The following is a 12,173-nucleotide window of genomic DNA, read 5'->3' as shown; positions in this document are numbered from 1 at the left end:
TAATTCCCCTTTTTTGTAGTTGATGATGGAGCAGAAGAAAAGGAGACCTTGCCAGAGTTTGGAGAGGGACATGATACTGGTGGCTTGATTCCTGGTCATTCCCTGGTTCTAGCTGCTTTGGAACTGTGTCTCTGTATTCTTGTCAGGCAACTTCCCCAACTCAGTCCCCGGCTGTCTGGGAACTCCTTAGGAAATAATGCAGCAAAGCACATTCTGTCACATGAAGCCAGCCTGTTAGTTTCAGCTTCTCTGGGGATCCTAGCAGAGCTGCCCTCTCTCTGTTCTCCAGAAGGTGAGAAAAGACAGATTTCGGTCTGATAATACTGCAGTTTGATGTCTTTTGTAAGCAGTTTTGGGTTGTAAAGCAATGTTTATGCTGCAAAAACATCTAATAGTCTACTGCTAACCATTGTAGGACCTGTTCACATGGGCTTTAAAATTAAGTGTTTGTTAAGAATTTAGGAAGCACCAAAAACACTTTCCAAATACTTTGCATAATCTTGAAAATTATGTGGCGTTACAAATTTAGCTTAAGCGCCGATACCAAACACCCATATAAACTAGCCTACAAGAATTTCCATCAGTTCTATTTTGTGAAGTCAGCTCTGCTATATCGCGTTGAAAATGTGAACTGCCACAAAAGAGGCCAAATTTATTATATCCTGCATGTGTGGTTCACTTTCTGAAACTCCTGCATTCAGAAGAATTCTATGGCTAAGGTTAGCAAACCTGCAGAAAAGCTGCAGGTACACTACACTGCACACGCTGTGTGGGTAAACCACAGAGCATCAGTGTGAAAGCAGCCCTATACTATTATGCCCAATGTATTGCTTTACACTGACCTAACAATCTCTTCATTCCTTCTGCTGGCACCACTCTGGAGACCGCTACCCAGGATAAGAGGTGGAGTGCAGTTGGTATCACTCCGCATGGGACAGGAGTCAGCACTACAGAGAAGGCATCGGCTTATGCAGCTCTTGCTCTCTACTACAGCTCCAACTTTGAAAGTAGTCTCTTTGCATCTTACTCTGTTTTATTCTCTGGGATGGCGAATCAACAAGCCCAGACCGTGATCTACCAGTCTCCTGTCCACCATCTACTGGTAGATCGCAATCTACAGGTTGCTGACCTCCACTTTACTGTAATGGGCCTTGCAGTCTAGTGGTAAATATATGGTTCTACAGACTTTTAGATGCAATTATGTGTTTGTGGAATGAGTGTAGATGGTCCTTGTACTTGGTGGCCACCTTGTAACTGGGCTATTTCCTAATGATTGGTATAGAGAAGGATTTCTGTTTTATTTTTTATTAATAACAGGACATCTCTGTTGGTGGCCAATGGAGAGCAAAAGTCTGCTCTTTCCCCAGACCTATACGGAGCTCCTGTGAGTGTGTTGCCAATGGCAGTTTTTGGTGTTAATTTTTAGCACCAATTTAATATTAACTACTGGCAAAACTTTTTTTTGTTGGTTTAAGCTGAGAAGTGCTAGAATAAAATTTGCTTATCAAGCCACTTGTCAGTGGCCCAGTAGTCCTAGACTCAGCCTCCAGAATACAGGAACTCACTGGTATCCCAGCTGGCTGACGGTGTTCAAAGGCATCACTTTTTTCATTAGAGCCCTGCCATTAGCCAGTTGGGATCCTGGTGAGGTCCCCCCATATTCTGGAGACTGCTGAGTTTAGAACTACTGGGTTACAGACGAGTGGCTCGATAAGAAAATAATAATAATGCGTTTTCTGAGTCTTCTTTCATTATGATTTTTAATAAAAGCTGTGGGATAATGCAATAGGCTGATGCGCCCTCTCTTGTTTCTTATTTAACCACTTGCCACCCGCCATATAGCAAAATGATCATTGCAAAGTGGTTTCAATATCCTGACCGGAAGTCATATGACATCACCAGGATATCAAGCCACTGCGCGCCCCCCGGGGGCACACTTACCTAGACACCGATCTAGGCAAAGAGTCTCTGACAGATGATCAGCCGTGTCCTATCACGGCTGATCACTATGTAAACAGGAAAAGCTGTTGATCAGCTTTACCTCACTCGCGTCTGAGAGACGCGAGTAGAGGAGAGCTGATTGGCTTTTCCTCTGACGGGGGATCTGTGCTGCTTATCAGTGCAGCCCCCCCCCCCCCCCAGGATGCCCACACTGGACCACCAGGGATGACGGCAGGACCACCAGGGATGTCACCACCAGGTATGCCACGCTAGACCACCAGGGATACCAATCAGTGCCCACAATGGATGCAAATCAGTGCCTACAATGGGCATCACTGATTGGCAGGCATTATTGTTTGGCACTGATTGGCATCCATCCGTACCATCAATTAGTGCCAACTATCAGTGCCCATCCATGCCGCCTATCAGTGCCACCTATGCATACCCATCAGTGCTGCATATCAGTGCCACCTATCAGTGCCGCATATTAGTGCCCATCAGTGAAGGAAAAAACTTACTTATTTACAAAGCTTTGTAACAGAAACAAAAAATATATATTTTATTTTCGGCATTTTTTTTATTTGTTTAGCAGAAGATAAAAATCCCAGAGGTGATCAAATACCACCAAAAGAAAGCTCTATTTTTGGGAACAAAATGCTAAAAAATTTGTTTGGGTACAGTGTTGTATGACCGCACAATTGTCATTCAAAGTGTAACAGCGTTGAAAGCTGAAAATTGGTCTGGGCAGCAAGGTTTATAAGTGCCCTGTATTGAAGTGGTTAACTACTTCAGCCCCGGACCAATTTTCAGCCTAAGGACCAGAGGTCTTTTTACAATTTCGCACTGCACTGCTTTAACTGGTAATTGCGCGGTCATGCAATGTTGTACCCAAACGAAATTTGCGTCCTTTTCTTCCCACAAATAGAGCTTTCTTTTGATGGTATTTGATTGTCTGTGCGATTTTTATTTTTTGCGATATAAATGGAAAAAGACCGAAAATTTTGAGAAAAAAAGATATTTTCTACTTTTTGTTATAAGAAAAATCGAATAAACTCAATTTTAGTCATACATTTAGGGCAAAATTTATTCAGCCACATGTCTTTAGTAAAAAAATGTCAATAAGCGTATATTTATTGGTTTGCGCAAAAGTTATAGCGTCTACAAACTAGAGTACATTTTCTGGAATTTACACAGCTTTTAATTTACGACTGCCTATCTCATTTCTTGAGGTGCTAAAATGGCAGGGCAGTACAAATCCCCCCCCAAATTACCCCATTTTGGAAAGTAGACACCCCAAGGAAATTGCTGAGGGGCATGTTGAGCCCATTGAATATTTTTTATTTTTTTGTCCCAAGTGATTGAATAATGACACAAAAAAAAAAAAAAAAAGTTTACAAAAAGTTGTCACTAAATGATATATTGCTCACACATGCCATAGTTATATGTGGAATTGCACCCCAAAATATATTCTGCTGCTTCTCCTGAGTACGGCGATACCACATATGTGGGACTTTTTGGGAGTCTAGCCGCATACGGCACCCCGAAATCCAATCACTGCCTTCAGGATTTCTAAGGGTGCAAATTTTTGATTTCACTCCTCACTACCTATCACAGTTTCGAAGGCCATAAAATGCCAAAATAGCACAAAACCCCCCCAAATGACCCCATTTTGGAAAGTAGACACCCCAAGCTATTTACTGAGAGGCATGTTGAGTCCACTGAATATTTTATATTTTGCCACAAGTTGCAGGAATATTAAAATTTTTTTTTTTGCAGAAAGTTGCCACTAAATGATATATTGCTCACACATGCTATGGGCATAAGTCAAATTACACCCCAAAATACTGCTGCTTCTCCCGAGTACGGGGATACCACATGTGTGGGACTTTTTGGGAGCCTAGCCACATACGGGACCCCGAAAACCAAGCACTGCCTTCCGGATTTAAATATAAAACACTACCAAAAAAAACTGTTCGCAATCGCAGGGATCAGGCCTGACTCTGCGATCGCTGCAGTTATGTGTTATCAGATATTGATCTGTTCAGGTTCTATACCACTACGGGAGGTTTATGCTTTGCGCATGGGTGTTAGCGGTACTGGCACTAACCAGGGGCGACGCAGACCCTGACCCTAAAACCTAATTGATATCACCCGCCGGGTGATCAGGGGGTTAAACCTTTATTGGGTAATAAATGGCGGGTGCCCTGATGCTATAAAAAGCAAACTAACCAGAGTCACCCGTAACACTTATACGGTGATCACTGGTGAAAGGGTTAACTAGGGGCAATCAGGGGGTTCAAATTTTTATTAGGTAGTATATGGGGGTCCCTGGCGCTATATAAAAACCTGACGGGGAACCTAAATAATTAACTGGCTAACCAGCGTCACCAGTGACACTTATACGGGGATCGCTGGTGAAAGGGTTAACTAGGGGCTATCATGGGGTTAAAACTATTATTGGGTAGTATATGGGGGTACCTAGCACTATAAAAACCTGGCAGTGAACCTAAAAAAATAACTCGCTACCTAGCGACACTAGTGACACTAATGCAGCGATCAGAAAAACGATTGCTTAGTGATACTGGCAAAAGGGGTGAAAGGGTTAACTAGGGGCAAACAGGGGGTTAAAACTGTTATTGGGTAGTTAGACAAACAGAGAGGGAGAGGGGAAGGGTTGGGACTTTAAATGAGGCATTGAATATATCAATTCAACTGCCTCCATCCCTGGTTCAATAAAAAAAGAAAATATTTTATATTGGGACTTTAAATGAAGCATAGCTGCAAAGTGGGTATGCAAGGACATGTCTGAAATTGATTGGTTTAGTTATAAGATTCAGAAAGTTTGAATTAATAACATCATAAACAGTAAGTATCAATAGGTTATATTTACATATAGATATATATACAAGCGCATATTGCAACATAATTTACAATAGTAATCAACATCTTGATGAAATCCATAATTGTAAAAAGAACAAGAATAGTCTTCCATTAATTGAAGCATATGACATTGTAGATAAAATAAGGGGAGGGGAAATTTCAGACAGATGCTTGCAGATGGTAGCATAAAAGCGCTCTACGCGTTTCGTGGAGTTCATCCACTCATCAGGAGCAATTCCGGGGGTTAAAATTATCTACAAAGAGATAAATAAACGCATGAGGATCAAACAGGAAAAGCACAAAAGGGCAGAGGAACAGAGGGGGGGAGAGACTCAGCTCCCCCAAACACTCTTACCTACAATGAGAATGTGACTTCATAAGACAAAACCATTAGCAAATAAGGACGCTATGAGGACAAGTCTTCTCCGGAGCTGAGGCAGAAATCTCAAAGACCACAAGGCACCACAGTTAATCGAAGGTGACGAGCTCTATAGCACTGTAATCCCAGAGTGACCATGTGGGGAAATTCCGAAGGACCTCTGTAGAGGAGTGAATTAATTAGGTATGAGGATGTGTCTATACATAAATGGGTTAATCTAAAATTAACAGTGCAGGGGGTGATAGAGTCGGTGAATAAAGTGAGGGGAGGCATATCGCCCAACCCGATAGATTGAGTACACTGGGGGTGAACACTAGATTAATGTGTACAATGAAAACAGATAAACAGGGACGAAAATTATACTATACCAGACAGCCCATAATTGCCAATAGATATAGCAAATAAGTGTCAAACAAAGTGCAAAGAAGTTGTGAAGGAAACAACTCAAACTGCGTGTATCAACTAGTGGTGCGATGCGGCCCCAAAGACCACCTACGTCACGCTGCAAAACCTAAGGAAGAGGCGGTGTCGGCGTTCAAACAGCTAACAGCGTTCGGCGGCCGACAGTCGCACCTGCCCCAGATCTGTAGCAGATGGACACTCGCCACGCCAGCCGCCCGGCGCCGTCCTTATTTGCTAATGGTTTTGTCTTATGAAGTCACATTCTCATTGTAGGTAAGAGTGTTTGGGGGAGCTGAGTCTCTCCCCCCCTCTGTTCCTCTGCCCTTTTGTGCTTTTCCTGTTTGATCCTCATGCGTTTATTTATCTCTTTGTAGATAATTTTAACCCCCGGAATTGCTCCTGATGAGTGGATGAACTCCACGAAACGCGTAGAGCGCTTTTATGCTACCATCTGCAAGCATCTGTCTGAAATTTCCCCTCCCCTTATTTTATCTACAATGTCATATGCTTCAATTAATGGAAGACTATTCTTGTTCTTTTTACAATTATGGATTTCATCAAGATGTTGATTACTATTGTAAATTATGTTGCAATATGCGCTTGTATATATATCTATATGTAAATATAACCTATTGATACTTACTGTTTATGATGTTATTAATTCAAACTTTCTGAATCTTATAACTAAACCAATCAATTTCAGACATGTCCTTGCCATACCCACTTTGCAGCTATGCTTCATTTAAAGTCGCAATATAAAATATTTTCTTTTGTTATTGGGTAGTATATGGGGGTACCTAGCGCTATAAAAACCTGGCGGTGAACCTAAAAAAATAACTAGCTACTTAGCGGCACCAGTGACACTAATGCAGCGATCAGAAAAATGATCGCTTAGTGACACTGGCAAAAGGGGGTGAAAGGGTTAACTAGGGGCAATTAGGGGGTTAAAACCATTATTGGGTGAGGGGCGTGGCCAAGATGGCAACCAGCTAGGACGTGTTGGAAGAGAGCTCCGCACCTGGCAGGCTATTTATCCGGCAATTAGGGACATATATCTATCCTGTTGGGCCGGTACAGCGGTGGTGAGGATCGGGGATGCGCAGAGGCAGCTCCGGTTCCCATAGGAAGAAACACACAGCACGAGGAACCCCGCTACAGACCCGCGCTGCACGCGGGAAGGCCCACACCAACATGGCGTCTCAGACGGACCAAGCTGACACGCCGCCGCTGGGTGCTGAACAATTCCAGGCTCTTATGCAAGCGATTACGGGCTGCCAGACTACCCTAACCACTAAGATAGAGCAGATACAGCTTGACATGGGGCTTATCCGGCGTGATATGGATAAGCACCGGGAGCGGCTTACTGAGGCGGAGCGGAGGGTGGGGGACGTGGAAGATGTCACCCGCGACCATGATGCCTCCCTCCGCACCCTACAAGTGAGGATGAAGGCGCTGGAATCCAGGGCAGAGGACCAGGAGAACAGGAACAGGAGGAATAATTTGCGGTTGGTAAGCCTGCCAGAAGGTTCGGAGGGCTGGGACACTGAGGCTTTTACTGAACATCTGCTGCGCACACTTCTCCCGCTAGCTGTGTTCTCCCCTCAATTTGTGGTGGAGCGGGCACATAGAATGCCGTCTGTTCGAGGCCCGCCAGGAGCCCCGCCACGCACATTTATTTTCCGCCTTTTGAACTTTAGGGACAGAGACCTGGTTCTCCGGGAGGCGAGGAAGGTGGGCGAACTGCGCTTTGAAAACGTTAAATGAATGCTCTTTCCTGACTATTCAATGGAGACGCAAAGGCAACGCAGGACATTCGACCAAGTCAAGGCCCAGCTGTGCACCAAAGGTCTCAAGTACAACTTGATGTTCCCTGCGAAACTCAGAGTGATTGATGGAGAATCCGTCCGTTTCTTTACCTCCCCGAGTGAGACCTCCAGATGGATTGATTCCCTCCCCCGACAAGGATGATCCTGGATGGAGAATCCCTGACTGAGGTCCACACGCATCACCAGCTTTGCCCAGTGGTAAGCAGATCAGTCCCCCCCCCAATTCTGACCGTCCGTCTCTGAACTTGGGGATCCGGTTAGACTGCCCCCCTCCTTCCCATTAGCTGTTTTGGGCAGGGGGCGAGGAGATGTCCTTAAGTGGTTGCTTATGCTCTGATGCTCCGCGGGGGGGTCCATATTATTGTCTTGCGGGCCTTATGGCCTCACCTCTCCCCTAGGTTTATGCCTGAGGGGGTTTGTATGGTTACCTCTGGACATGGACATACTGTACCGGGGATGCCGGACCTGGACGCCCTGACAGCCCTGGCTCTCAGAGCTGTACCTTTTTCTCCCCCCTTGTTTTGTCTTATTCTCTTATTTTTTCTTCTTCCAATTTTTTTGCTTTTTTGGTTTTTGTCTCCTCCTTGCTGGAAGAGTTGCAACTAAGAATGGGCCCTTGAAACATTTCAAGCGAACAATGTACCTCAATCTCATGTTTTGCCTCCAGGAAGCGGCTGCGATGGAGTCTGTTTACTCTGCGCAGGAGACTCTGTCCTAGGTGTGCTGGTTGGTACGCACCGCCCCCACGGGAGATTTCTCCTTTAAATGAGTTCAACTAAGTTTGGTTTGGGTTCTCAAACACCCTGGGGTTGTTTTTCTGGGGTGTGGGGTGGGAAGGGAGGGGAGTTCTGTTTGTTTTTTTAGTTGTTTTTCTGTTACATGCTTATATGTTTTCTACTGTGGACAGCTCTACTATAACAAATGTACTGTGTATGTCATTGCATTACTTAAGATGAGATGTTTGTGCCTTGACCCTGGTCAGGCGGTCATATCCGTTGGTCCCCCCTGCCCTTCCAGGTTATGGCTCCGTTGAAGATCCTTTCCTGGAATGTTTGGGGGCTTAACCAGAAGATTAAACGCTCTCTTGTTTTCGACTACATGAAAAAATATGCTCCGCATATTTGTATTCTTCAGGAGACGCATCTAGTAGGGGGAAGGATTATGGGCTTGAAAAGGCCCTGGGTGGGATACCACTACTATGCCACGTATTCCGGCTATGCCCGGGGGGTTAGCATCCTGGTCCATAAGTCCCTTAATTTTGAGCCTCTTGATATTGTTACAGATAAGGACGGGAGATACGTGCTGGTGCACGCCAGAGTAGACATGATAGAGATGGTGCTGGTGGGTCTCTATATGCCACCTCTAGCGAACCTGTCTTTGCTACATAAATTGACTGCCCTGATCGCCCAATTTCATACTGACAATGTAGTGCTAGCGGGGGACTTTAATATCCCTCCCAATCCTTCCCTAGATAGGTTAGCGCCTGACCGGGCTACGGACTCTCCAATTTCTCGCTGGGCACAGGTGTTTGGGCTGGAAGATGTCTGGAGGTGGAAACACCCATCAGATCGAGGCTTTACGTGCCACTCCTCCTCCCACAACACACTCCCGTATCGACCTTGTTTACGCTGGTGCCCCCATGCTTCCCAGGGTTCTTGGAATAGAGTTACTCCCTCGGGGCATCTCTGACCACTCCCCACTATTGTGTACACTGCAGACCTCTACCCCCCAGCGGGATAGACTCTGGCGACTGTCAAGGTACTGGATTGAGCACCCCACTATTGCCATTGAGATGGGCGGTGAAAAACGGGGATTCTGGGCCTCCAACGTAGGCACGGCTGCGAGGGGGATGGTCTGGGATGCCTTCAAGGCCTACATGAGGGGGTGTTACCTTTCTTCCATTGGCCGGGAGCGTAGGAATGATAGGATCACAGTTGAGGAGGCAGAAGCCAGGGCACAAGACCTTGAAACCCGATTCACCCTCACGGCCAACTCGCTCACGGCACAAGATATGAAAGTAGCTTACCGGGAGGTGGTGCTGCTTAGGGTGGCTAAGACAAGCAAACGTCACCTAGCTCAGACGCAGAGGATTTTTGAACAGGGCGAAAAGACGGGGAGGCTGTTGGCCTGGATCTCTAGGGAGCAGGCCCCAATCTCCACTATACCTCAAATACAGAATAGTGCTGGGACATTGGTGACGGATCCTCTTGCCATCAACGCTTGTTTTGCAGAGTTTTACTCCACCCTCTACTCATCTAGGGCAAGGTACTCACCGCAGGCGTTGCATGCTTTTTTAGAGGGGGTGACACTCCCTGCCCTCACCTCTGAGGCCAGGGATGGCCTGGACTCCCCGATCACACTGGCGGAGGTCCGACTTGCACTGGGGTCCATGCAGCCAGGTAAGACCCCTGGGGAGGATGGGATACCCCCGGAATTCTATAAACACTACCTGGAGGAGGTGACAGTTAGAATGCACGACATGCTTACCGCGTCCCTCCAGGAGGAAGATCTCCCTCCATCTATGGCACAAGCCATTATAGTGGTGATCCCTAAACCTGCTCAACTCAGACGCAAAAGTGTTGACCAAAATCCTTGCCAGGCGACTGAATGATGTTATACTTACCCTGATCCATGAGGATCAGTCTGGCTTTATGCCAGGGAAGGGGACAGACATTAATATTCGCAGGCTCTTCACTGTCTTGGCCTCGGGGGATGCAGAAGGCGGGGAGGAGGTAGTGGCCTCCCTAGACGCGGAGAAGGCCTTTGACTCCGTGGAGTGGGACTATTTGTGGGAAGTCCTCCGTAAGTTTGGATTTGGTCCAGCCTTTATCTCCTGGGTCAGGGCAGTGTACAAGGCTCCCACAGCTAGGGTGCGCACGGGCACAGTCCTCTCCCCGCTTTGTCCCCTCCACAGGGGAACCAGGCAGGGGTGCCCCCTGTCCCCGGGGCTTTTTGCCCTGGCAATTGAACCTATGGCGGCTCTCCTCCGCTCCTCCCCTCAGGTCCGGGGCATTGTCAGGGGTCCTTTGCAGGAAAAGGTTTCGTTATATGCTGATGATACTCTGTTGTATCTCAGAGATGATGGAACCTCCCTAAAAGCAGCATTGTCGCTTATCGACAAGTTTGGACAGTTCTCGGGTATACGAATAAATTGGGCGAAATTGACTTTATTTCCACTACATGATGGTGCTGGCGACTCCCGGGTGGATGGGCAATTGCAGAGGGTTTCTCAATTTAGATATCTGGGTGTGGAAATACACAGAGACTTGAAACAGTTTATTACCCTTAACCTGAGTCTGGTGGTCACCCAGTTAGCCCAGAAGTGTAATGTGTGGAGGTCCCTGCCGCTTTCACCAGTGGGACAGGTCAATTTAATTAAAATGTCGGTTCTTCCTAAGTTTACCTACCTCTTCCGCCAGACCCCAGTCCATATCCCACTTAGATTCTTTAAGAAACTGGATGGCATTATCTCGTCCTTCGTTTGGAATGGTAAGCCCCCTAGAATAGCTAGAACAACCCTCCAACGGCCCCTTGTGCGCGGAGGTTTGGCATTACCCTGTTTCCTGAAGTATTACTGGGCGGCAGTCCTAGTGACTATTAAATGGTGGCTCTCCGAGGGCCCGGCCAACCCTGCATCCTCGTTGGAGGCGGCATTGTTGGGCTCCTATGCGGAACTAAGAAACCTAATACATAGGGGACCACGTTCTACCCCCGGGATAACTCTTCCGATGCGCACGACTCTTAAGGTATGGGAACTGGTAAACAAACAGCTGGTGGGCACAGAAGTCTGGGCCCCAAGGACTCCCCTCTGGGGGAACCCCCGCCTGCCCCACTTTAAGTCCATTCCTGATCCGGTTGTCTGGGCCAGGCATGGAGTTACATCACTAGGGGATATAGTATCTCAGGGGCAACTACTCCCCTTTGACGCTCTTAAACAAGCTAGAGACCTGCCGAATCATATGTTTTTCAGATTTCTGCAGCTGCGACACGCCTTCCGGTCTCAATTCCCATCCGGAGCGACTCTAGGGGTGTCTGCAGTGGAGGATGTACTTGGTTCTGCGGGGGGGGGGGCGCCTTTCAATGTCCACGATCTATACCGCGCTGGCCATACAGGACGAGACTAGGATCTCCCATTTGTTTGAGCTCTGGCACAGTGACATTCCGGAGCTTACTGAAGAGGACTGGGAGGAGGGCATACAGCACTACCTGACCCTGGCGATTTCTGCAAGGGACAGGTATATACAATTGAAGTTCCTCCATCGGGTATACTTTTCGCCGGCACGCCTGGCAAGGATTTACCCTGACCGACTGACTACCTGCCCTAGATGCAACGAAGACGATGCTGACTTTTTTCACATGGTGTGGTCCTGCCCCGGGGTAGTGAGATTTTGGAAAGGCGTCCTGGCCGACATTAATGCTGTGGGGGAGCTTGCGATCTCCTCCTGCTGGGTATCTGTGACTTTTTGGAAATCTGCTGGGGGAAGAAACTGTTTATTTTCTACACTACACTATACAAGAGGAAAGCAATACTACTGCAATGGAATCAACCTCTCCCTCCTACTAAAAAATTGTGCCAGTCCCTGGTAAACGCGGCTTTGCCGCTATACAAACTCACATATCTGGGCAGGAACTGCCCCAAGAAATTTGGGAAGATTTGGGCAGCATGGGTTGAGGCGAAGCATTTGACCATTGATTAGACTAGGGGGTTGGTGGGGGGGGGGGGTTCCTTTCTTGTTGTTTTTTGT

The 12,173-nt window shown here is 47.0% G+C and overlaps 1 protein-coding gene across 2 annotated transcripts in view; it reads left to right on the top strand.

Annotated features, from left to right (window-relative positions):
* Nucleotides 1-12,173, top strand: part of HEATR5A (HEAT repeat containing 5A) — a 277,562-nt gene that overhangs the window by 239,161 nt on the left and 26,228 nt on the right. For both annotated transcript variants that reach the window (XM_077464810.1, XM_077464809.1), the window contains one exon: nt 20-292. In XM_077464810.1, coding sequence (XP_077320936.1) covers nt 20-292 — 273 coding nt within the window. The remainder of the gene's footprint in view (nt 1-19; nt 293-12,173) is intronic.

Source organism: Lithobates pipiens, unplaced genomic scaffold (genome assembly GCF_037356315.1).
Source record: "Lithobates pipiens isolate NorthernLeopardFrog02 unplaced genomic scaffold, aLitPip1_a1.2 Scaffold_30, whole genome shotgun sequence".
Lineage (NCBI taxonomy): Eukaryota > Metazoa > Chordata > Amphibia > Anura > Ranidae > Lithobates > Lithobates pipiens.
The sequence above is the reverse complement of the archived record's forward strand: the minus strand, read 5'-3'. Positions and strand labels throughout refer to the sequence as shown.